The 26,734-nt window shown below is 54.0% G+C and overlaps 1 protein-coding gene across 4 annotated transcripts in view; it reads right to left on the bottom strand.

The window, feature by feature from the left end:
* The window catches only part of JAKMIP1 (janus kinase and microtubule interacting protein 1), a gene marked incomplete at both ends in the record, with an annotated part of 66,521 nt that overhangs the window by 6,000 nt on the left and 33,787 nt on the right, over positions 1–26,734 (bottom strand). For 2 of the 4 annotated variants that reach the window (XM_080796987.1, XM_080796988.1), the window contains 5 exons: positions 18,289–18,695; positions 20,360–20,422; positions 23,418–23,501; positions 23,826–23,954; positions 25,127–25,255. In XM_080796987.1, coding sequence (XP_080653113.1) covers positions 18,522–18,695; positions 20,360–20,422; positions 23,418–23,501; positions 23,826–23,954; positions 25,127–25,255 — 579 coding nt within the window. Of the gene's footprint in view, positions 1–3,476; positions 3,681–6,664; positions 6,755–8,281; positions 8,351–14,328; positions 14,395–15,048; positions 15,103–15,807; positions 15,910–18,288; positions 18,696–20,359; positions 20,423–23,417; positions 23,502–23,825; positions 23,955–25,126; positions 25,256–26,734 lie in introns of those variants that run through there. The other 2 variants (XM_080796985.1, XM_080796986.1) reach the window with 2 other exon arrangements.

The raw sequence follows: 26,734 nt of genomic DNA, 5'->3' as shown, positions 1-26,734 counted from the left end.
AACACGGCTTGGCACCCCACACCTGCCCAGTCAGCAGATGTCAAATGAGTGACTGGCAGGGATTATTACGACAACATGACAGAGTACAGAGTGAAGGTCATGCTGGGTGGGAAAGGTCAAGTGCGGCAGATAGGAACTAACACATGTCCAGGGCTTAGTTTTTGGCAGATGCTCTTCCCAGTACTTCAATTCTCCACTGACTATGCCTGGAGACACTGCTATGACTGTCCCCATTCTACAGGTCTGGAAACTGAGACTCAGGTTATACTATAAGTCAGGGCGTTTTTGAATCCAGACTTGTCTGACCTGAAAGCCTGTGCTCCAAATGCCACCCCATAGCTTTCCGTACATAGGCCGTGAGCTCCACTAGCCACGGTTGGGGGGGGGGTGGGAAAGGCCACTGCTACTTGTGTGGCTGGCTCTTAACCAGCTCCTGTGGCCTCTGGTTTTTAAAAATCCTATATTCAGCAGCTGCTGCTTTTGAAAGTTATAGCTTATAGACATTGCACACCTTTTGTCAAGCTCAGTAAACTGTTCCTACCCCAGGATCTTTGGACTTGCTGCTTTCTGCGCAGAGCACAGGGGTTCATCTCCACATCATTTCCCATCTGTCCTCTTAGCCTTTCTGACATCCTTGGTGCTTATTTGAGCTGTGAGTTTCCTCACTGGATTATAAGAGCATGTTCTCCATGAAAGCAGGGACTTGGCTCCCTGCCCCAGCCCCAGGGGCCAGTCCCCTGGCTGGCACATAAGTACTCTACTGGTACACAGCCACTGAAGGCAAGCAGGAAGCCACAAAACCTCACTTTTGCCGACGCCCTGTGGTCTCAGGGCTTGTTGGAAGGAAACCGTCCCCTCTGCTTGGGCATCACACCAGGATGACCAAATCCAGGAAATTCTGTTACAAGGAACAGATGGTCTCAAGTCTGAGCGATTTTTATGAAGGCACCAAAATGCCGGCTAGGGCCCCCGTGCCGGCCACTGTCACACATATGGCACTTGGCAGGGACAGGGAGCAAGGAGCAGCGAGCGCCATGGTGTCTCAGATACCCCTGTGCCTGCCACACCAAGAGAGTCTGGCTGAGCATCTCCCCCTCAAGTCCAAGTCTGGAGGTAGAGCTCTCCAAATTTCCCAGAAGCACAGATGAAGAAGCGGAGGCCCAGAGGTAAGCCTTGCCATTGATCCAGTCAATGAGATGAGACTTGTCCTCTGAATTCTATGGTCCAATGCCACCCAGGGGGGGATTCACCTGGCCTAAGTCAGGGTGACAGGGTGAGGGGAGGAGTGCAACAAGGAATGAGAGCTCATGCTCTTCCAGAACCAAAAAAGGAATGAGACCCTGCTATGGACTGAATGGCACCCTAGCCCCAAATTCCTAGGTTGGAGCTCTAACCCCCAGTGTGAATGGATCTGGACGTGCGGCCTCCAGGAGACATTAAGGTTAAATAAGGTCATAGGCTGGGTCCCTGATCTGGCTGGTGGCCTTATGAGGAAAAAAATATCTCTCCCTCCGACCCGCCCCCCTCTTTCTGCACTGTTTGTCCCCCTCTGGTCATTTGAGGGCACAGGGAGTAGGAGGCCATCTGCGAGCCAGGAAGAGCCCTCACTGGCCACCAGATCAGCCAGCCCCTTGCTCCTGGCCCTCCGGCCTCCAGAGCTGTGACCCACAGGAGTCTCGCCTGTGACATTTGTCACAGTGCCCAGAGTGGACGGAGACAGGCCCTTACTCCCTTCTGGAACTCACAACCATGGATCTTGATTTACGATCCCCCCACACTGAGCAACTTTCATCTGCAGAATCCAATTCCGAGGTGCGGCCTGAGAGTCAACATTTCTAACAGCTCCCAGTGAGGCTGCTGCTGCAGCTGGTGGTCCCTCCTCCCTCCCTCGCTCGCCTCCCTTTCCCTACGCACTCTGAGCTCCAGTGCCCCGCCCAGCAGGGCCTACCCTTGCTCTGACCGTTGTCACTGCAAATTCTTGGTCTCCATCCTCAGCGGCCAGCCCTGTGCCAGCAACGTCGCCACCCACCTGGGCCACGGGGATTCCAAGTCCTCCCTTGCCCCTTCAGCCCCTCTTTGCTGGGTGCTTGCCTTTCTTCCTCCCTCAGGACAGGAGGTGGCCCAGTACGCCAGGACAAAGCCGCAGCTTCACCATGGTGGCCTCCTTCCCTGCCCCCACCCCCACGCCCTCCCCCTCTGCTTGGAAGTCTGGGCCTCTGCCTCACCTGCTGGTCTGCACCCCCGCCTCACTCATCGCTTGCACATGTCAGACCTTCCCAATCAAAGGACTGATGCCTTTCCCTTCTCCTCCCTTCATCTCCAACCTCTCCCTGCCCTTTGTCCCTTTCTGTGCCCACCTGATCAGTAATCTCCCTACTTATGAAACCTCTCTCTCCCTATACACAGGGGGTGTGTGTGTGTGTGTGTGTGTGTACGTGCGCATGCCTGTGCACTCCAACTGCATGCACATGGCTTCAGAGTGGGGTGCTGGGGAGCAGATGACCCGATGACACCAGTGCAGTGGGCAGCATGGGGACGGAGGCGACAGCCAGGTCAGGTTCACCAGGGGCCTCCTGCGTGTCCTCTCAACCAAACCAAGTCTTGTATGAAGAGACCTCCCAGGCTGACCATTCCCCCTTCCCCTTCGCCACATCTTTCCACTTCTGGCTGGGACCCCCACGCACCCTCCTCAGATCCGTGGGGACCTGTGCTGTCTTCGGACGTGAACCTCCCCTGACCCTTCCTGATGGTGGCAAGCTCGCTCTGCCTTCTGTGATGTTGCCTCCCCTGCTCACTCGTGTCCTTCCTCCCTGGTGGGACTCCCTACACACCGTGTGACCTTCAGGCACATGACTTAACCTTCCTGAGCCCCAGCGCCCTCATCAGGAGAATGGATGTCATTGTCCCCACCCTGCATGGGGACCACCATCAAAGGTCCCCACCGGTGAGCCCCCAGCAAATGTTGGAGTAGATGATGGGGCCTCTTTGTCCCTGTTATCTCCCTGCAGTCCTTGCAGCCAGGCTCCCCCTGGGTTCGGCAGCACGTGACCTTCACACAGGACTCCAAACCTTGGAAGACATTTAGGGTTTTGGAGTCCAGTCCTCAAATAGGCATCATCACAAAATACAGACCCCCCCCCCCAAAAAAAGTGCACACCATTCAGCCACGCCTCCTGGTTTTAAAAAGAACCTGACCTTCAAATAGAGTACACCTGCCGGGAGGGAGAGCCCCAGGGGACAACTGGCTGGGGTTTGCATGAGGACTCAGTAGGGGGTGCCCTCCCTTGCAATGTATGTCCGAACACTGCTCCCCTTCCCTGACAACGCAGGGCGAGAATTCCTGTCTTGCTTCCCGAGGAGACTCGCTTGGCGGCCAGCGGGCCATCAGCCATGCCTGAAACATCAGGTTCCCGTCCGAGGGGCCAGAGGCTGGGAAGAGGGCAAGAGGCACCTGGTGCCAGCCACCTGCCCCTCACCTGCTGGGCCTGCTGCAGCAGCTCCATGCGCTCCCGCAGGACCTGGCTGTCGGACTCTCGGCTCTGTCTCAGGATCTGCCGGCGCACCTTCTCCACGGCAGCCTGCAGGTCCTCCCGCTGGCCCTCGCTCAGCGCCTCGCTGGCCCTCCGCCCCGGCTCCTGCTGCAGCGCGTTGTACAGTGTGGCCTCCAGCTCCTGGATTTTCTGAGTGGCCCAAATCACACAGACAGTGGAAGATCACAGACGAGGGACAGTAGGGGCCGGGGCATTGCAGCCGAGGGAGGCAGCGTGGGCGGTCTCAGGCGGGGAGGGGAGCGTGCTGGGGTGGGGTGGCTTCACAGAGCAACCAGCCGGACAGGCAGGCGGGGGGTGGGAGGGGGAGAGCGAGGGAGCCCCTTTCAGCCCCGTGCACACCTTTTTGAGAACCTGTCTTAGTCTATTCAATCAAGAATAGCCCTCCTCCTTCCAGGAGAGGACAAGGGCTGTAAGAAGAAATAACCACAACTGCTCCTTAAAATGTGTGATTCAGAGAGAGGCTTGGTTCGACCAGTTTCCATTTTGTTCTTGGCACCCCATGTACTCCCCCCACAAACCTCCCCTTTTCTACTAGGTGTCGGAGGGGGAAATGTCTCAAATTGCACACATGTGGTTTTCAGCCAGCTACTTTGGAATGCGATTTCAACCTAAAGCAAAGAGTGACAATGCTCTAACCAGGCCTGCCCTGCTACAAACACGAGACGCCCTGTGTTAGCAAAGCGGATGAGATTAGTGGCCAATTGGAGGCTCCTTGTGAAAGGCAAGAGTTTTAATCATTAGAGGAAGTCATTTCTTTTCCACTTGACCCCCAAGACACTTAAATATAGTTACCTCATGGGGATATCTAGGGACAGAAGAGAGGATTATCTCCTTTTCTGCTTCCCCAAATCACCACCCACATTGTCCTCGAAAGCAAACCCCATCCTGGGCCAGGCTGACCACTGCTCTGGTCACCGTCACTGCAAATTCTTGGTCTCCACCCTCCCCAGCCTGTCCCACACCTGCAACTACCCCAACACAGGGCTTCCAGCCAAGGGATCTAAGGAACTGCTCCTTGTCTTCCCAACACCGACTAGCTCAATCTTCAGTTTGGATGGAAACTGCCAAGAAGGGGAAAGACGTGGCTGGAAGTAGCGGTGTGGAGGGGATGTTTTCCATGGACAAGCCTCTGCAGGCATCTGGCCCCCGCTCTCCCAGCTGCTCCCATCAGTGTCCAGTGTTGGCGTGACTGTGCTCACTCCTGGAGGAGTGGGGGGGGGGCGGGGGGGGAGGCTGGACCCATCAGGCCAGAGTCAATCTTAACCACCAGGTGTCCCCCATGGGAAACCCGAAGGGAAAGTCTGTCCACAGCCATGGCCCAGGGCCCTCACGTGGGCTCCACGTGGAACCAGAGCTTGCCTGTGCCTGTGTCTGCTGGCTCACCCCCTCCCCGTGCAGCAGCTGAGCTTCTAGGGGACCGCAAGTCACCAGCCTCCAGCTGGGACCCCAATGCCTAATTCCAGCAGCTCTACTGTGGACCTGCCTCGTCTCACCCAGCACAATGGCAAAGGAATGCAGGCCCATATGTGGACGGCCCACCTGCCATCCACCCTCCTGCCCAGGCACGAGGCTCCCTCCTGGAGCTTGTTACTTCCCTCACGTTCAAGTCCATCCAGTGCGGCATCAGAACACAACCCCGTTGTGAACCTGAACCCCCCAAGGCTTTGGAACAGTCTTTGGGAAGGAACGTAATTTCTACAGGGTGGCAAGATCAGCTCACCCAGGGGCCTCCTTTGCAGGACCAGGACTCAGAGGGACTCTGGGGCCTTCCCACAGACAGTACTTAGACAGCAAAGGGTGGACACCGAGCTTTTCCAAAATGTGATGAAAATCACCAGTCCTGCCAGAGGTCCCTTGAAAAGTCAGCCTGTGATCCTGTGTACTTGCCAAAGTGCTTGCTTTTGTTCCTCTCCAAGCCCAGGCCCACCCTTCAACCTTCAACACATTAAGGACCCAAGAAGCCCTAAGAGTTTTCTAGACTTGTTCTGTTGGCTTCAGTGTCCATAAATCTCCTGAAATCAGAGCTTTCTGGGAAATGCTAGGGAGCCAGTGTCCTGTGATGTAGGAAACACATTCTTGAAAGGACCAGGGAGAGGGGAGGCAGAGTCAAGGCAAAACCAGCAAAAAATGGTTGAGTGTGAGCTTCTCTCCCAGAGCAGGAGGATATATTTCTATTTTAAATTGCCCTCCGCACCGTGATAACAGTGTATGCCCAGAAATAAGCTCTAGGAGGGAAAATTGCCCCATCCCAGTGAGGCTCAATCCCATACGGGACCTACGACCTCTCCGGTCCCCCATCCTCTCCACTCAGGCCTCAGAGCCCAGACACCAAGGGCCAAGGGTCTCAGGGAGGTGGGCCAGCCCCTCCTGCCCTGGCTACTGTCACTCCGTCCTCCTGGCCATGCTCATGGAAATGAGGTCCTGAAAGTCATTTTCCAGTTGTGGACTGTGCATTTCTTAGGTTCACACTATTTCGTAAGATGAGCTTAATTGCAAATGACCAGGACAAATACTCGCTCAAGACTTTGGGTACCACACGCTGCTTCTTACAAGAAGGGACACTGAATTCTCTGTGCTGTGGGGTTCCCTGGTGGGTCCGTATAATCTCCCCATCTCACTTGCTGCCAGGAGAGGCCTCAAAACCACAGGACATGTGAACCTGGATGGGATCGCATTTTAAGCTAACCATCCAGAAGCCTTGGACAAATTCTGTGGCCCAAACCCAACAGGGTGACAAGTAATTTTGTTCTGCTGATCCCCACCCGCTGCTCTCCTGGCTTTACCTCTGTGTTCCTCGGTGACTGTCCCTTGTTCCTGTTCACAGGAAAACTGGCTTCAGGGTTTTACATATAAGTAAGTATTCAAGTAGAACAAACACATAAGAAAGACAGTTGCTTTACACTCATTTCAAATGATTCCTAGAATTGAATGAGCACGCCTGAAGAAACCACCCAGCTAAGTGACTATTTTGGAGAAAAGGGACAATGCCGCTGTACAGTTGTTCCCGTCAGAACACGGGGCATTTTGACAGTGCCCACGTGGCCCTGGTGTCAGCCCCGAAGGAAAACACAGCTTCTGAGGGCGAGTCTAACAAGCCAAAGCGACCAACCCACTTCCGGTCCTACCAGGTACGCCTGGTCGAGGGCTTCCTTCCTGTAGTCCAACTCCTCCTCCAGGTAGCCCTTCTGCCTGCTGAACAGGTCCTGAAAAAGAGGAAGCCCCCCACAATTGAGATCAGCACAAGAACCCACCCTGGAGAGGCTCTTCAGAGGCCCCCTACTCACCACTGCTAGAGAGTGACCATCCCCCCAAGCTGGGGACCCACCAGGAGCTCAGATGAGAAGGGCGATGATGGTCTGCCCTGCTCACCCCTCTGCATGAATCTGCAGGAGCCTCACAGGCCCAGGAGCCGTGATCCAGCCTGTCCTGCCTCCTCTTGGCTTCCCCTCCCTGTCGGGGTCTGAAAGCACCAAAGCCATTCCCCTCCAACCCAGTGCCCATGCAGGAATCTTTCTCAGTTCTTCTCATGTCCTGGTGGCCCATGAAGACCATCCCAAGACCATCCCAACAGTTCTCAGATATGGCTCTTCCTCCCCCCTCAATGACAGCATCTCCCACCTCGCCACTAGTCTCACTGCTCTCTGACTCCTCCCTCTGCCCCGGTCACTCTTTTGGTCCCTGCAAGCACGGTCTCTCCAGAATGCAAATCTCTACTACTGACTGGAAGGTTCTAAGATCAGAGCTCCTCTCCTGCAGGCGCCTGACTTCACAGATGAGGAAACAGGACCAGAGAAGCCCAGTGTCTTGGCCTAGATGCCACAGTGTCCTGGTGGCCGAGGACAGACTAGACTCCAAGCCAGCGCCCTCTCACACCACACGCGCTCCCAGGCTCTAAGCGACTCCTTCTACCTTCGGGTTTCACCTCTCATTCCTACTTGCAAAACTTGAATCGGTCTTTGAAGGTTCAAGACCCATTTCATCCGGGCAGCCCTCTCGAACATCCCCAAGGCTGGACACAACGGACCCTTATATGCCACTGTCCCCCAGTGAATAACTACCTCTCACCAGGGACCCCACCAAGCACTGTGCAACACTGGCTGTGCGTCTCACATCTCTCATCCCTACAGCCCAGCAAGGTGGACCTTGGAATCCCTCACTTAGCTATGAGGAAACGAAGGCCAGTGCATCTTTCCCAAACTCTCAGGGCCGTTAGGGAGGCCAGCAAAGATGGGAGGCCCAGCTGTGTGTCTTCAGAGCTGCTGGGCCAAGGGCCTCGGCAGCGCCCACGTGAGGCTTCTAATGTCCCCAGGCTGCCCCATGGCTCTTGGCTCATGAGCACACATCCCCGCAGGCTCGCGAGCTAGGTCCTTAAGGCAGGGACCCTGCATATTCCTCACTGGACTGCTAATCCTGGCATGGTGCCTGGGATAACAGAGGCTCCAAAAATAGGTATTAAGTGAACTACTGAGTGAGTTTGAAAGAGTAAGCGAATGGATGACAATTACCTGACACAACCATTAGGGCAAAGGCAAAATTTAGAAATGCATGCAAATCAGTGCCCACCAAAGTACATGTGAGGGGGCGCCTGTTCACCACCCCCCCACACACACACTTGCGTGTCCTCTCTCTCTCAAATAAATAAAATCTTAAAAAAAAAAAATACATGGAGGCCTTCCTGGAAAGGAAGCTGTAGGCACCCTTTCCACCCTCCTACCTCCTGAGTCTTTTACCTTTTCCCTCTCCAGGTCCAGCATCTTCTGGGTCAAGGCTGCCTCAGTTCCCTCTATTTGCTTCAGCCACTGGAAAACAGCAGGGACAGAGGGTCAGTAAATGAGAACCCATGCCAGCCGGGGGTCTTCCACCAAAACCGAGTGGCAGGGGGCCTCCTCCTCAACGAGGCTCCTGGCCTCCGCTGCCCGTCCCAGGGCGGCCCTCGAAACAGAATTTCACTGTCTGTACAGATGTTCAGCTTTGACAGATGTTGGCTCAGGGATCGACTAGGTCATGGATATCCGTGCATGTGTGTGTGTTTGTGTGTGTGTGCGTGCTTGGGCATAGGTAAGTATTTCTAATCGAGCCTGCATGTCCAGGAGGGGCTTGGCGTTTGTGCTGCGGGGGCCTGATTTGGTGCACAGTGGGCCCCCGTGTGCATCTGGGGGCTCTGCAGCTGGGTGGCTGAGTGTTACTGAGGTCTCCTGCTGAGTGCTGCAAGGGTGGCTTCATGCTGGGGACCTCCTCCAGACTTTCATGCCCATGATGTGGCAGGCGCAGCCTCACACGTTTTATAGGTGAAGACATGGTTGCCTAGTTAAGTCTCCTGTCCAAGGTCACACAGGTGGTCAATGGGGATCTCTAACCCAGCCTGCAAAACCTCACCCCTGCAGCAGCACCCCTGAGTGGCTAGGTGCTGAGTTCCAGGGCAAGAGGGTGCTGAAGTGGGCTGGCGAGCACTTGCTAAGGGCAGGTGGCATGGACAGTCTGCCTCTCCTTGGGTCTGGGCTGGTGGTGAACGGGAGGTGGGCAGCTGTTTTTCAGGATGGAGGTATGCATGTGTGGCTTTATAGGAGCCCACCTAGAGATGGGCTGGTGGGGAGACCTGCAGGGGGTTCAGTGGGGGTGTCTGAGGTCAGGGAGCTGTCCATATTTGACACTGTGTATGAATGTGTGCATTCAACACAATAGAGCCTCCTTGCCTCCAGCCTAGGGACCACGCCCCTTTCCTGGCTTCCCAGCCTTGCTCACCTGGCTTTCCTTCTCCTCTCCCCTGCCCTTGGCTTCCACCCCTCGCTCCCCACCCCCGACTCAGGGGATTCTTCCAGACTCTGTGCTCCCTCTGCTCTCGCAGTATCCCCCTGCAGCCTAAGCCACCCCACCACATCTCCCTCTGAGGCCTCCCTAGCCTCCCTGGTCCTTCTGCTGGGGACGAGCCCCATTTTCCCCAAACCAGGAAGTGGGGAGCAGCCTTGATTTCTCCTTCCCCTCCCCTGTCCTGACATTGGTTTCACCTCCTCCTGTTTCCAACACCCACCTGCCGCATACCACAGCCACCACCCCTCCAGGCTCCTATCTGGACCCAAAGCCCTTTCTCCTTTCAAGCCCATACATCCTCTCAAAACCCCACTTCTGCTTAAAGCCCTCAGGGACATCCCATCACTCCTGACAAAGGCTGGTCCCCAAGCCCAGCCTGCTCTCCCTGCCCGGAACATCACCACCTCTTCTACCCCTGGTCTCTGCCCCAGGCCTTCACTGAGTTACACCAACTCAGCCTTCTGGCCAAATTAGCTGTCGCCTCCTCCAGGAAGCCTGCCCTGCTTCCTAAGTCCCTGGGGTCAGGTGCCCTCCTGGATTCCTACATCATCCTATGAATGGCTCTCACGGCACTCACCTGACAGATTGCTGTTGTCTGTTTCCCTCCCACAGAAGCCTGAAGGTGGGGACCATATCGGACGTGTTCTGATATACCTCCTTACCCATCACAGGCCCAGGGTGAAGCATGTGCCCAACAAACATGGTTGAATGAGCACAGACGTGAGAGCATGGAGGTCTGGGAGTGGGAATGCTGGCTCCATGGAGGGAACAAGACTAGATGCAGCTGTGATCACACAGGCTTCCCCCAACATCAGAGTGAGCTTGGCCCCCAGAGTGGACCCCCAGAGCCAGTGGCAGAAGCAGGTGACAAAATTAGAGCATTTCATTAGACGTTATTGAAAGGATGTGTGATGTCTCAAAAATAGATAAGCATATTTTTGGTTGGAAATGAAAAACTTTTCATTTTTAATATCCTAATACAGGCAGTCCCAAAATGAATCAAATTTAAATGGAAAAAAAAATCAAAATCCGGTTTTGAATCATTACAAGCTGCTCTTAGAATAGGTTTTATAGAATATGGTGTCCAGTTTCTTCTTACTGTTAAAAAAAAATTGACGTGTATATTACACATAGAAAGAAAAAACTTGAAAAGTACTTCTCAGTAATGGAAGGAGGAAAATGAGGGCAGAAAACGCTGGCCACAAGCATCCTGGGTACGAGAGGTCGTGAATCTCCCATTGAGCAGAGTCCATCAGATAGCCACTAGGCCACACTTGGGAGAGCGAATACCTAAATACAGGTGGATCTGTACCACCCCCTGGAAAGGAGGGGTACGGGGACACCTGCCCTCCCCCAAACCTGCAGGGGAGAAGTGAATCAGCCTACAGGGGTTCGGGCAGGAGGACATTCCGTAGGTAGTCAGGTCTCTGCCTACAGGTACAGGCCTCTTGAGCCTGAGCTGGGGGGCGGGCAGGAGCCCTCTCTCCTCTAAGACCCAACTCTCCCTTCAAGAGGGTCCCAAGACCTTGACCCTAGGCCAACTATTGGAAAGCTTGACTGAGGCCACAGGCCTAAGCTGAATCCGCTAAGGTACTGTTACCAGTGAGAAAATGAAATTAAAAAACAAAACAAAAACAAAAAAAACCCTTGCATCTGTCTGATTGGTTTTGACTATTTCTCAACTGTTCTTTTTTTTTTTTAAGGATCTTTTATTTCTTCCTGTAACAGAGAGAGAGAGATCACAAGTAGGCAGAGAGGCAGGCAGAGAGAGAGAGGGGGAAGCAGGCTCCCCGCTGAGCAGAGAGCCTGATGTGGGGCTCGATCCCAGGACCCTGAGATCATGACCTGAGCCAAAGGCAGAGGCTTAACCCACTGAGCCACCCAGGCACCCTCTCAATTGGTTTTGAACTTAAAGGAGCTTCATAAAGAAGAGGTGTGACTCGGGGCTCCTGAGTGGCTCAGTCGGTTAGGCGTCGGACTCTTGATTTCGGCTCAGGTCCTAATCTTGAGGTTGTGGGATGGAGTCCCACGTGGGGCTCTATGCTGGGGGTGGAGCCCGCTTGGGATTCTCTCTCTCCCACCCGTTCTGTCCTTCCCATCCCCTCTCTCTCCCTCTCTAAAACTAAATAAGTAAAATTAAAAAAAAAAAGAAAAAGAAGAGGTATGACTCTGATCACCTGTAAATCTTCAGACATCCTATGTTCAAGCTTCTCTGCTGGGCACGTGCTACTTGCAGAGGGCATGGGGTGGGGACAAGACATGTCACCTGACCTTGGACTCTGCTAACCTTCAAGAAGGGGCAGGGCTTCCCCAGTAGAGGAAAGGAGCAAGACAACCCCCTAGAGCAAGATGCCCTGGCAAGATCATACAGGAGCACCACATGACAGTTCTCATTAGACTTGCACCTCACTTATATGCTTCTACAAAAGCAGCATTGTGCCTCCAAAGAGAAAACTGAAGTTGCCCTTAGCTTCGTCAGATGCTGACACTGAGTGGCAATTTCTAAGACCACATGTATTTGGGTGCCAGCTCGTGAACTCCACGGTGACCAACTCATGTGTGCTTGCTCAGCACTATCCCCGTTCCAGCACTGACATCCCCATGTCCCAGGAACCCTTCAGTCCCAGGCAAACTGGGCAGTCTGTCTCCCCAGGGGGCCTGTCAGGGCTCTCAGCTGGTCCCGCAGACCCACCTTTCCTCTTGGGGCCACTCCCAACACCAACACCCCCTCTAGGGGGGACAGATAGCAACTCCCAAATGTACGGGATCTTTAGCCACAGATCTGTGGCAGGGCTAGGGTCTCCAAGACCCAATCTGAGAACAGGGAAAAATACTGGTCTGAGTCCAGTCCCCAAGGACCGTCCCAGATGGGGAGGTGGGCCTCTCACCTGTACCCCGTTGGTGGGTGAAAGGTGTGGGGGCACAGGGTCAAAGCAGAGGGTTGCTACAGGACAGGGGTCTGAAGGGGGAGCATCGCTAATCTCTCATGGTTGCTGAGAGGAAAAGGCACCCTACAGATCTGAGGTGGGGGGCCTAAGACTGCAGATCTGGACCCTCACAATTTGCCAGGCTGTGGGGAGGAGTATGTCAGGGAGAAGAGATCAGCTTGAAAGGGGCTATTCTCAGCAAGGCTGTGAACTCCCTATAAGGTGTGGCCCTCCAAGAGACTCTGGGGGTTGGAGAGAGGGAGGCCCCCAGGCCTGCTGCCCAGCCCCCTCCCTAACCAGCCACCTAAGTCATGGAGGGTTCCTGCTCTCGGTTCACAGTCAACCGTCACTGGCCAAACCCCTTTGCCCTAAGTGCTCAGTAGCAATGTTTCTGCTTAAAAATGCCATGTTCTAGAGTCCCAATACCAACCCTACCAGGTTTGCAAGTTCCTGGTTCCATGGCTCAGAGTGACCCAGAGGCCGATCTGCAGAAACCCCAGGTGGTGGTGGTGGGGGGGGTCCACCCAGGAGGGGTCTCCCAGGGGATGCGGAAGGAACTGCGGGGCCTGACCTCACCAATCCTCCAGGAAGCCATGAAACTGAGTCTTGACTGGTTACTAAACACTTTATGTAACACTGCACAGAGCTCTGCAGGACGTTAGGATACACTGGTGGGAGGGAAGTTTACTGAGTGAATACCGTGTGCCTAACCCTGTATGGTCACCTGCAGCTAAAGGGCCCAGCAGCCAGCCAGGCATGAGTCAGCATCACGCCCTGCCCACCTGGGGACATAGGCTCAGCCAGGTGAAGGGACTTGGGAAGTGACTTGCCTCCTGTGTGACCTCAGGCAAGGCTTTGCTTAAGTCTGTTACCAACACTTCATGCACTCCACATGGCTAGGGAGGAAGGACAAGAGCCCAGGGCAGAAAACTGTTTCTATTTTCAATGACCCTCCAAAAATTCTGGGAAGAATCTTGATTAAGATCACTAAGACCTCCTTGTCATTAAAATGGTATTTTTAAGTTAAAGCTCTCTGGATGGGACTGCATAAAAGTTATGTGTACCTTAAATATCCTAAACACATGTAAAAGGTAAACAAACCAGGAACATAATTTTAACAAATACAGCAAAAAGTTGTTATCTTAATATGCAAAGCACAGGGAGAAGTCAGTAAGAAACACAATACTTATGACAAACACTTATTGAATAACTGAAGAATGAATGAATGAGTGAATAACAAACCCAGTGGAAACAACAGAAATGTTGTTACAATTCACAAAGAAGGAAGGAAATAGATAATACACAATAACAACCCAGAATCACCACCACTCATCAATGCAAACAGAAACACTAACATCATGAGATTTTAGTCCCTGGAACTGGCAGGGTTCTCTAGCGGGGACACGCCTGTTGAACGTCGAACAAGCAATGTGGTCACACGCAGGTGGAGGGAGAATTGGGACCCCTTTTCTAGGAACCATTTTGACAATATTAAATCTCTGACTGCCTCCCCCCCTCCCCCGCCCCAGTTAGCTCTGTGATTCCACCCCTAGAGTCTCTCCTGTGGAAGTGCTTTAAAAGACATGTAGGAATCTACGGGTGAAAATATTCACCCTTGTATAACGATAAATGGGGGGCGGAGTTAATGGAAAGGCAAAATCCAGCTGCTGAGGCATAATTCGCTTCCGGTTTAACCGCAGGGTAGAAGAAGGAGGGCTAGAAGCCTAAGAAGCAGGGTTAAAAACTGGAAGTCAAGTATGAGTTTGACTAAGCTTAAAAAACCGGGATGGCAAAAACCCGGTAGGAAATCAACCCCGGTGTTGCAGGTGCTTCCTCGACGGGGTTTTCCTTTGCTTCTGTGCTAAGCTCTCTAGGGGAAGCGGGGTGACTTCAGGCCAGAAAGGAATAGCATGCGCGTGCACATGCAGACGCGGACGCGGGAGCGCATGCCCCAGGGCCACGCGAGACAGCAGCACGCAGGTTCTTGTGTGGCGCGGGGGAGCTTGGACACGAGCACGGACAGAAGCGCCGCGGGGCTCTACCTTTTCACACAGGGCAAGCACAGTTCCAGCTTGGATTATTGCAACCTGTTCTTCGTTTCTCAAATTCTAAAACACAAAAACGGGGGAAGGGCATTTTACACTGGACCCCACATCCCCGTGCAGACAGTCAGCGCTGACCGGCTTGGATGCCCCTCCAAGAGGAGACCCTGGGGCTTGGCCCCCACTCTCTAAAGGGGCCGGCGTTCAAACGCAGCCGCACCGTGTCATCTCTGGGGCCAAGGCTTTTGGAGTTAGGGCCTGTTTGGGCCAATCTTTTAAGGGGGCAAAAACACCGCGCTCTGCTTTTGGAAATCTCGAGGGATCCCGCTCTCCCTCTGGGTGATCCTCTGTGCGCGCCCTCATCCCTCGCAGGAGCGAGGGATGAGCTCAATCCAGAAGCTAAGTCCGGAAGGCCCCATCTCCCTTCCCCCAGTGACACCGCGACCCCCCTGTGACAGCGTGACCCGCTCCTGACAGCACGATCCCCCCGTGGCAGCGCGATCCCCCCGTGGCAGCGCGATCCCCCCGTGGCAGCGTGGTCCTCCCGTGGCAGCGCGGCCCGCCCATCCCCGCGGGGGCACGGCCAGACAGAAGCCTCACACTGCACGTGTCAGATCTCTCCAGTTAGGAAGAAACCGAACCGAAAGGAAAGGAAAGGCACACACAGCACACCCAGGTGGAGACAAGAGCGCGCGAGCAGAAGCCGACCGGCATAGTTACCCCATTATCGCCAAGGATATCTAGCTTCTTCATAAGTTCAGAAACATTCACATCCTGGAAAAGATTTCCAACGTTCATTTTGCGGGAGCCGCCCAGCCCGTGCACCCCGGTCTCTAGCGCAGCGGCCTCGGCCTCGTCCGGGTCCCTCTCTGGGCGCGCGCCGCGGGGCCCAGCGCTCCCGGCGGCTCCTTCGGGGTCCAGGGAGAGAAGGCAGGGCCTGCCACTCGATCGCGGAGCTTTCCAGAAAGGCTGGAGGAGTGGCGAGGGTCAGCAGGACCCCAGCCTGCAACCTGACCTCCCGCCCGCTCACTCACTGCGGCAGCCCGCGGGGCTCAGCGCCGCTCGGATGCCACACGCACGACACGTCACGTCACGTCACGTCACGTCACGTCACGTCACGTCACGTCACACCGCGTCACGTCCCATCCCGGGGCGGCTGCTGCCATGCAGACCTCACACCCGGGAGGGTGCGGCTCGGAGAGCTCGCAACCCGGAGCTGGGGGGCGGCCAAGCCGGGGTACGCCCTCAAAGCTGTGTCCCACGGCTCTGCTCTTTTGACATGGGTGCAAATGCAGTGACATTTGGTGACCCTCTGAGAAACAAACTCCGACTTTCAACATATGGGGGGGACCGGGCCCTCTGGTTCAACTCGATTTATAGCCGGCACAAAGGCACAGTCCCCGGGTACGGCCGGGCCTGGCCTTCCAGCGGGCCCCTGGCCGTCTCGGTTTAGCGGAGGCACCCCCCCAAGCACGCTACCTTAACTCCTTCCTGGTGACAGAACAGCTGGAGGGCGCTGCTGTTGTTCTCAGGGAAGGTGCTGATTTGGAGGTTAAATGCTGGCGACCTCCGCTCTCTCTCCTGGAGAAAAGATTCGGTTTAAAAACAGAACTTTATTGGATTGTTTACCACTTGCCATTTTCCCACGTTACGCCGCAAAAAAAGCAAGGCATTCCAGTTGGCAAAGGCGTTACTAAAAGGCGCCCATTCAGACGACCGTCTCTGGGTCCACGAAGGCGCGCGCTGTGATCCCGCCTCCACCGCGCACTGGATCGGCTGCGCAAAGGAGTCTACTTCTTACCTACTCAGCTAGGAAGAAACGTTTAACAAGGTGTCATGTGTTCACTTGCTGTGAGCTGGAAACCCGGGAAGCCACAGATCATCATTCAGTACTTGGTAAGAACGAGTGTGGGAAATTTCAACAGACAACATAGCCACCAGCCATGGAGTGTCCCCCTGTGCCTTGGGGCACATCGCTCTCCCCTTGAATCCTCACAACCCCAGGAGGCAGGCATTATGGCTTTCATTTCATAGACCGGGAGGCTGGGGCAGGGTAGGGGGCGAGTCTGGGTCCTGCGCTACTGGGTGGAGAGACCAGGACACAAACCTCCGATTCACTTTTTTTTTTTTTCCCCAACATAATCTCCTGACTTCGTTCACAATTTTTTTTTGAAATACACCAGTGATCCTTCTATCCCTGCCTTAGATTGATAATCAAATCTCCATAACTAAAGAAGGAAAAGCAAGCATTTTCCCAGGAGAGGTGCTTATTAATCAGACGTAAATTGACATGTTTTTAAAAAGGACAGGAAAAGCCCGATTAATTACAGGGATATATTATATAGCTCTTTAAAACTTGAGCAACAGACAGGCTGGCTTTATGGGAAGGCAAGCAGAGAAGACCTTTCTAAATTATCTCTTCAAATCAAACTGCTTTTATTTTCTCAAAATCACAGTAAGATAAGTAAGCATGCTTGGACCATTCCTGTAGCATCTAGTGACAGTGTCCATGGGTCCCTTTAATCATTCAACTAAGAAATGTAACCAAATGAGCACTAGCTTGGATAGTGAGACCTCTGCAGATGCTCTTGGATAAGGTGGATGGAGAGGGGAAGGGAAGGGGGCCATTCATTCAACTGACTTCCCCAAAGCCCAGCCAACCTGGCTAACCTGGTTTGAAGCAGTTCAGGGGGGAACGTTTATTTCTCTTATTAGCCAAGAAGACCAAAATTCACAGTGGTTCCATTGTGTGGATGTTTTCTTATCTACAATACTTAAATGGAGTCCCCATAGAAAAAAGGGGACAGAAAGCTCCTATTTTATACGAACGAAAGTCAGAAAATTGGTTTCTAATGGCTCTGAAGGATGGTGGAGACACTTAAAGAAAATTCTAGCACACTGAGAAATGCTCATGGAAATCTCCTGAAAAGGACATGGACAAAGCCCTGGGAAAGGCTTCCTCGCTGGCCAAACTGTGAACAGTGACCTCACATGGCTTCCTGCTCCTGCTGTGTGAGTGGAAGACCCTGTTCCTACTCAAGCAAGAGTTGGGTTGCACGGCAATGCTTGGTTTGGAGGCATTGTGGCCACACAGTCCATGCCAACACGACAAAGGACAAGATGGTAAATTCTGGTGCAAACAACTTTAACGGAAGCCAGGAGGAGGAAACAGAACAGGGGGGACACCAGTGTCGCAAGGGTGCTGGCTTTTCCCAGGGGGGAACCGTGCATGCAAAGGCTTCAGTGGAGGGAGAGCAGAGCCACTCAGGTGCTCAGACAAACAGGTGCTCAGACAAATGAATCACAAACTTAGGTGATGTTTAAAATGTGGATGGCTTTTAAATGGTAACAAACAAACAGAAAAAGGAGTATGAAGTAACGGGATTGCAATACAGTGGTAGGCACCCAAGGCCAGGTTTCAGTGGGAAGCAGTAAAACCCATCACTACTCTCACACTGGACGCAGCTCTGTACTGGGGACGTTACCAAAGGTTCGGAACGTGACCGCTCCCCGTGAACAGCATTCAGTCTCCCTCCGTGCTAACAGTAGCTCTGAGTTGCAGGTTGAGTTACAAACAGTTAAGATTTCGGTCCAGAGCAACCCTGTGTGATACCCAGGGCTGCGTTTGCTGGACGAGGACTGGGACAATCCCACGGTTTTTCTCAAACTCCTCTGCAAATGCCTCCCTTCCCCCTGCTTACTTACTTACCTGTGTTTACCTCGGCACATAGAAAATGGGCCAAACTAGCAGTAAACACACTACAGAGTCAGTCGTGGGCCAGGTCGGGCCCTGCTCTTTCAAAAGGAGAGGTTCCCTGCATGCAAGGTCATCTTAAAAAGGTGTGTTATTAATTGCAACAGGTGCTTCTATCCGGGTTTGCAGAACGCATACCAGGTGACTATGCATGCAGGAAAGAAGTAGTTATGGAAATGAAACACAAATAAAAAAGGCAAAATATTGCAAAAACAAATTATTTTATTAAGTGCAAAACAAGCCGTAGGCAATAAATAGATTAGCTCTGGTACATGTCCAAAGACTTCGGTGAGCATTCTCTCCAGAACATATTAAGGCAGTGAAATTATTCTGAACATACAGATTTAAAAAAAAAAAAAAGGAAAGAAAGGAAAAGGAAAAGAAAAGGAAACAACTCTACCACGTCCCTTTACACATGCTGGAGGACATCTGGGAGCTTTTACATGAATTTCAGTTTGGGCTCAAAGAGAAGGTCTGTTCCGTTTGAGAGCGCACAACAGATAGAGTCTCTTACTTCGAGCTCCAGCACTCGGAACTCTAGTAGCTCGTTCTGGTCCTTCGCGTCTTGCATTTCGTTCTTCAGCTGACTCTCTTCCATTTCCAGCCTGTAAATCTAGAGCAGACGCACCTGAGGGTTAGCGGGTGGGAGGACCCGCCGTCTCCACGGGAGCCATGGTGATGGGGGGGTGGGGTGCCTCCTCCGTCCCTGCAGTCCTGGGCTTGGCCCGGAAGAGGGGTTCCTTATAGACTTGCTGAATAAATGAATGATGGAGAAACTGAGGCATGGAGCCGCTAAGTCTCTTTCTGAGGTCAAATGTGAGGGAGGCAGGAGCGCCTCATGGGTGCTTCTGATCCCCAAATCTGTGTGTATTCTTTTTGCTGTGTCCCCCACCCACCCACCCCTGATGCAGTCAGGGCAATCTCCCCCACCCCCACTCTCACCCAGACAGAGTGGGACAAACCAGAGCAGGAAGGCATATGCTGTCACCCGGCCAGAGGACTCAGGAAGCAGCTCTCCTGAAGGCACAAGTCTTTTTGGGAAGATGGGTTGCCTGGTCTGATACCCTTCAGGATGGAAAAGCATCCTAATGGCTCCTTGCCTCATTTTCTGTCTGAGGAGCATGAAGCTGCCCATCCACATTGGCCACAGCCAGGACTGACTGACAGAAGGCACGCCTCCCTCTCAAGGGCTTCTGTGAGCCCCAGCCACCTTTGCCTCTCTCTCCTCCTGCCTAGAGAACCAGAAGGGGTTCTCCATGGATGGGGTGCTGCACCCCAGGGGACATTTGGAAACAGTGTGTTTTCTCTGTGGCTCCTTGAATTTAGTGAGCGGGACCAAGGACACAGAATCTCTCCCAATGCACAGGCTTGACCAGCAGGGGGACAGATCCTGTCCCAGTGCTCCAAATGTGACAGAGAAACATAGGACAGTGAGCAGCCACTCTGCTAGTAAGTGACACATCGGGGGCTGGACCAAGCCCCCTCCCAAGAGGGTAAGGCTGGGCTCCCCCCAGGCAGGCATTCTAGGATGTTCAAAGACTAAGCTGAACCGAGGTCTGTCTGGTTCGGCTGGTACGGAAGGTCTGGACAGAAAGTACAACTGGTGGTTCCGGGGGGCTGAGGGGTGGGAGACAGGAAGGGCCTACAAATGGCACAAGGGACCTTTATGGAAGGCTAAGGTTGTTCTAAAACTACATCATGGTGATGGCTGCACAACTCAGTAAATTTACTAAAACAAAACACTCCAAATTGTGCACAGATAAGAAAAAAATAAAACTAAGGTCTTGTCCCAAAGCATTAAATCTACCCCCCAGGCTGTCTCGAGAGAGGTCTAGAAATGTCCATGACCACAGAAGAAAGGCAACAAGCTTAGCTTTGCCAGCACCATGGCCTCCAGTCCACCAACTGGACTATGATGGCCTGAAGGCCTGGTCGATTGGCACCTTTGGTCCCGGACCCGTGGTGGGAGCGGAAGGGCTCCGGAACCCCAAAGCATTAGCAGAGGTAGGATAGAAGGAGGACGGTCGACCCTCACTGTGTCTGCAGGGTGGTCTAAACCAGCTCTGCAGGACTCATTCCAGAGGACAGAACTGGGACCGAGGGCTGGGAAGCCCCAGGAATTGGGCTCTGACTCAAGGTAAGGGACAGGTTCCTCCTCCTCGAGCCCGTCATGAGCCGAAGGGCTGCGGCAAGGGCGTCTCCGTGGGCCTCTGAGGGCCCTGACTGTCTGGCTCAGTGACCATCTGGGGGGCGGTGTGTGGATTCATGCCCACATACCTTTTCCAGTAAATCTTGGTTTGTTCTGATGAGCAGCTGCTTCTCTTCCACCCACTTGGAATCCTAAGAAAAAGCACTAAGTATGTTCACACTCCTTGAAGCAAACAGACAGTTAAAGAGCAAAGGTGGTGTTGGTGACCAAAAGGCAATAGAAAACTCCCCATGGAAAGGTCAGAGAAAGGGACGGCCGCTGGAAAGATTTCATGGTCCCTCTAAACCGTTACGCCTAAAAGAGAGGTGGCAGCTTTGTGGGGCGTCCCTTCCCCATATCTCACGCTCCCTGAAAGCCCGCGGAGTTTGCGCTGTGTGTCCTTGACTGGAAAGCAGCTGCAGAGGGACCCAACTGGCCCTGCAGACCTGCTCAGGCTTGCTCATCAACCCCTTGGGCGGACACCCAGGCCCCACCCCGAGGGTCGGCCCCACCCCCGCGGACCTGGCTTTGTCACAGGGACACACTTCTGTGCGTTCCAGTCCCACTGCCTATGATGCCTTAACCACGTTTCTTTGCCTGGCTAGGTCCCACCCCTGGAGGTCCCGTGAGCACAGGGCACCAGGACTCTGTTTCCACCGTGGCACCCCCCACCCCAGCGCCTAGCACAGGGCCTGGCATGGAGCTGGTGCTCAATAAATAGGGGAGGACGGACACGTGGATAAAGGAATAGGTGGGAGAACTTCCTCCTTCCCTTCTCTCGGCTCTGGCGGCCTCCTGGGTGTCCTTTACCAATTTATCACGGGGTATTGTCTCTGGGTTGACATGGGTAGGCCCCACGAGGCTGTGAGTCTCTGTGAGCACAGAGCTGTGTTCCACTCATCTTTTGGTCTAGAGAAGACTGCCTGCAGCCGTCCCCTCATCTGCATGCCCATGACCCTTGGCAACGATTCTGCAGCTTCTCCCAAGATGTGATGGCTACTTCTCCAACCCTGAAGCTGGGCACGCTGTGGCATGCGTTGGCTCCTGGGATATTTGCAAATGGGAGTCGAGCAGAGGCTTGGAGAGTACTTGTGCACTGAGGTCTGCCCTTTCTCTCTGTCCCCAGACCACTTGGCAAAGGAGCCAAGTTAGCTTCCTTGAGAATGAGAGACTAGGTGGAGGGATCTGGCCAACAGCAGGTGCCTGTGCCCAGACAGGAGAGAGGCCATTTCAGGCCACGTCACCCCAGCTGATGCCTCAACAACACAGCCTCCAAAATGACCCCAGGGGAGACCAGCAGAAGAGCCACACAGCTGGGCCTAGCACAAACGGCTCACCCAGAGGGCTGTGAGCAAATAAAATTTGTGTTGTTTTAAACAACTAAGTTTGGAGGTGGTTTGTTATGCAGCGATAGCTAACTGACACCTTATCCCTGTACACCAAGCACAAACTTGGTATAGGGCGAGGGCTCTGGTGGCTGCTCCCTCAACAAACGGTCATTTGTTCTGTCCCAAACTGGTCCTTCCACTTAGAAGAACCAGTCCACCAACATAGGTCAAGCACCTTGGGTGGGGATGAAACTTAGTCGAAGTCGAGGTGACATGTGAGCTCAGCCAGCAGGAGGGGCCGAGGTCAGTGTCAGGGAGAACAGGAGCTTGAGAGCAGCCTTCTGTCCCACCTGGACTCTTCCTGCTGCTTCCCTCTCCCCACTTCTGCTTCCCCAGCATGTGAAGCACTATCACTACCCAGTTTTGAAGATGAGGAAAAGAGACAGCGTGGCTTACATGGGTCACGTAACACTCAGGCAAGCCAGCCCCCGGGTGTGTGTGCTTTACCCCTCCCCCACCTCCGTGGAATGTTCTGGACCATGGTTACGGAAACAGGACCCCAGGGTTGGCCACTCGCCAAGCCCCATCCAGGCCTGGAACAGTGCTGCCGTGAGCATCAGTGTGTGCGTCCCGAGTTCTGCTTCCTGGCAGTCTGCCTTAATCTGCACCCTGGTCACCACCTGGGCTCTCGTCTTAACTGGACACGAGGCAGCATTCGTTCTCAGCCCCCTGTTCCAAAACCCGTATATCACCTTCTCCTGCCCTCTGCAGAGGGGCGCGTGCAGTGGGTAGGGTGGGTCCAAGGTGGCAGCACCGCGGGGTCCCCGAGTAAACCCATGGGGTGGGCAGCCCCCTGTCTCCAGAAGGGACAGGGGGTGTACTGAGCAGTAAGTAAACCTCACTGCGCTGAGCTGCCGAGAAGTCCCGGCTATCTCTCACCACCAAGGCAATGGCTGACCTGCACCAGCCCCAGTGAGGGCTGCCTTTGGGTGTTGCCCTCTGAGAGTCTGGCACTGCACCCAGAGCCCCTCCACGGTCTCCCCCAAACCAGAGTCCAGGTCTGTGTCTGGGCTTTGCCTCCTTACTGTGTCCTGCTGTCAGCCCGGCCTTGTCATGCTCAGAGAACATGTGCATGGAGGAGACTCGACGCTGAGAAACTCAAGGGCCGGGATTTCCCGTGAACAGAGTCACAAGCAGTGTGGAACCCTGAGGCACCGGCTGAGGGCCCGGGTCATTTTCAGGACTAAACCCTGATGAATGACAGCAGTTTTCCTTCAGAGTCAAGTCAAAGAGGATTCTGGCCACACCCTGCCTTCTGAATTGTCTCCTACTTTTGCGCACTTGGCCAACAATGACAAAGCCAAGTTAGAACCTCATAACGGGTTTTGGTTTGTTTGTTTTGTTTTGTTTTGTTTTGTTGGTTTTTTTTAAAGATTTTATTTATTTATTTGACAGACAGAGATCACAAGTAGGCAGAGAGGCAGGCAGAGAAAGAGGGGGAAGCAGGCTCCCTGCTGAGCAGAGAACCCAATGTGGGGCTCCATCCAAGGACCCTGAGATGGTGACCCAAGCCAAAGGCAGAGACTTTAACCCACTGAGCCACCCAGGCACCCTGGGTTTTGGTTTTTTAAAACTCTGCAATTAGGCACCTCAGCTAGGCTATTCTTGCTTGGGTTTGGCCTGGGTGGTTCTTTTTCTCTAATGTCTCTGGAGCAAACAACTCAGACCCATGGTGTGGGAGGGAGAGCTTGGCACCAAGGCCACAGCGACACCATGAGGGGATAGACATGCGAAGAACCCCACGATCATTCCTGCTCACCTGTCCCTTCTCAACCAGTAACTTCTCCAAGTCTTCGATTTTGGCCTGACATCTCAGCAAGTCAGCTTGGAGCTGTTCCCGAGTCTGGAATGAGAAGGATCCAAAAGTGAGCAGGTCGCCATGGATGGGTGACAGAGGAGCAGCAAGGATGATGCTGTAATCTAGGCCTTGGAAGCACATCCAGGCACGGGTTCGAAGCTGGCCCACCCACCTGCACATAACAATTTGTAAAAGAATGGAAAGCTCTTGAGACCTTTGAAGATGGCAAGATAGCCCCTGGGGGTCTGCCAAGGTTTGGTGAGGTGTCCCCCAGCCCTTCTTCTCATCCCCTCCGAGCATCACAGGCAAGGTTTATAGACCCTGGTGGTCCGCCCAGCCCCTTGTGGCCTGCGGGCCTGCGACACTTACCCGGGCCTCTCTCTCTGCATCCAGCGTCCCCCCAACCTGCTCCTGAAGCAGGGCGTAGGCCCGCTGCAGGGCCTGGTACTCCCTGGTCAGCTGGCAGAACCTCAGATCAGCCTCCTCCCTGGTCGTCGTCTTAGCGTCATGGAGAAGAAAGAAGGAAGCAAGTGATTTGCTGTGGGTCCCACTGCCAGGGTCCCCTGAGAACAGAAGCACACATCCAGCCCTCACAGCCACTGCTGGCAATGACTTAAGGAACCAGTCACTGCCGGGATGTCACTGGGGGCCTGGAGTGACAGGCTGTGGGAGGAGACACCACCCCGATCGTCAGCACCCTTCCCAGGAACTCACGGAAGCCTGGGGATCCTTGAGTCACATGCAAGGGAGAAAGGGCAAGGGGGCCCCAGAGCCAAGCACCTCCCAGCAGCACTTCTCACTCTGGCAATTTCTCAGAAGGAGACATCCCCCCTAGGAAGGCACAATACTGGCAGGAATGGGCGCATCATTGGTAGTCCGGAAAACTGGGAAGCACCCATTATGGGGTCCCATCACATTAAATCCCTGTGTGCATGGGCGTGAGACGTCCCACGTGCTCACGGGAGATGGGGATGTAGAACATGGTGTTTGATGCCCAAAGCTGCCTGTTACGTCCTGGTGGTCACATGTGTCTGGTACGACCACATTTTAGTCGGGTTTCCTAAGAGAATTCAGCGGGGGGTGTGCGTGTGGGCAAGGACCATGCCTCCCTTCCCACCTTTGTGAGCCCAGCTCACTTGGTGCCACAGTCATGAACCCAGGTGTGAGTGGTGATATGGAAACGTCAGGGTGGTGACTCGTGGGGAAAGGGCTTTCAGTGGTTTCTACTGCCCTCTGCCCTCACCCGCTGCATGTGGTTTCTCTCCTGTGTGGCCACATCTTCCTAATGAAAAAGCAGTTCATGCTGTTTCCACTAGGTGGTGAGCCTGTGTGTGTGCGTGCACGTGTGCCTGCATGTGCCTGTGTGTGTGTGCGTGCGCACAGGGGACCAGAGACAGTCCACCACGCTACAGGTTTAATTGCAAAGACAACAGCAAGGCCCCACAGATTTCCTCTGTGAGATCAGCACCGGGGAAAGGAAGGAACCATCACACGCTGCCAGCACCCCCCTTGTCATCATCAGAGCCCCACGCAGTGGGGGGCCCCCTGCCCTCGGGGCTACAGGCTGTGATGACACAGGCCCTCCAGATTTAGATCTTTGCGGGGAGCAGCAGGGGCAGCTGTCAGGGGCTAGAGGTGGCCCCCAGCACCTCAGAGGTGGGGTTGCTTACATCGTCCAAGTCTTCCTCTGGCGTGGCCGGGGCCCTGTCTGTCCTGTCTGTGTTGCAGGATGTTTCTGACAATGTTTCCGAGTCCACGGACTCCTCATCAAATCCAAAAAACGTCTCCACAACATGCTTCTGTAAATGTAAGACAAGGGGCAAGGACATCAGTGATGGACCCAGAACAGCTGATTGCCCCTCCCCTGCACCCCAGCCCATCGCCCCCAGGCACAGGAGTGACCACACACACGTCTGGACCCCAAAGGCATCCCAAGAGGCAGCTAGTGGGGTTCCTGATGGACTGGGTGGGAGAGGAGGTGACAGAAGGTGGTGGGAGGGGGAGGGGACCACAGCAGAGCACGCTGGCCTGACCCTGGCTCCTTCTGCAGTCACTTAGCACCTCTGAGCACCAGCATCTTTCTCCATCAGACAGACGCAGAACCCCCCACATCACCCGAGAGCAAGGTCATGCATGCGCCGTACCCGATGTGCTGACCCTCGGCAGGCAGCATGTGTGTCCTACTAAGGAGGGACCCTCATGCACCAATCAGTCAGAGTCGGAGGCAGTCTGAACACTCCATGCCCTGGCTTCCTGGTTTGCCTACCCAGCACTTCTCCCGCCCCAAATACCATGATATATGGGGCTTCATTCAGCCTTCACACATACATTCCTGCATTCATTCAGCAAACGCCCGACTGAGCACCTTCTATGGGTCAGACACTGGATGGGGCCCGGGGGAACACAACATGATTAAGACCACACATGCTCTCCACCACAAGGAGCTTCAGTCCCTTGGGGGCGGCAGACATGAACCGACAATCACCAGATCAACTTCCCGTGTTTTAGGAACATTGGCTTTCTTCCCTTCCAAAATAGCCCCTGAGAAGGATTTTTATTTGTGTTTACAATCGACGAATGCTTTTCACGACCACGAGGACAGAACCGTAACTAAATCCAGAGTCAAGCCCCGGGCTCCCCCTGGTTCATCCAGAACCTGGCTCCTCCCAACCCCCTCCCCACTCCTCAACCCACAGAAAGGTCAGGGCTCACCCTGCACATTGAGGGCACCCCCCCCCACTCTGCTTGTTGAAGCTGGTATATGTCTGAGCTCTTGGGTGCCCACATGTAAGAGAAATGTGTCTGCGACCATGATTAAAAGCGTAATTAAGAAATAATCCGGCCATCAGGAAGGGAGAGGGAGACAGAGTGACTGCTCTGTCCTCTTGCACTGCTAGAGTTTCTGGAGAAGTTTTGCTGGAGACACCCACGAGGACAGCAGTTTGCTCATGAGGGGTGAGATCTGGGGTTCTGTATTCCCCACGGTGGCCCAGAGCCGGGCATATTCAGTAAATGCTGGTTCTCAAATGCGTAATCATGAACGAGGCTTTGTTCATGAACTCGAAGCTGAACTAACTTGGCCCACAAAGAGTTTTAGGCTTGCACATGACAGCCTTTCCCCTCGTCCACACAGCCAGCACCAGCTGGGCAAACACCTGCTCCCGCACCCCAGGTAAGTTTACCAGGTAGAACCATGGCAACCTATTAGGTTCCATCGGTATCAAATGATTTCTTGTCTCCAAGTAGAGGCTGGAGGCAGTCACATATACCCCAATCTC

This window comes from Martes martes, assembly GCF_963455335.1.
Source record: "Martes martes genome assembly, chromosome: 2".
Lineage (NCBI taxonomy): Eukaryota > Metazoa > Chordata > Mammalia > Carnivora > Mustelidae > Martes > Martes martes.
This window is presented reverse-complemented; position numbering and strand designations above follow the sequence as displayed.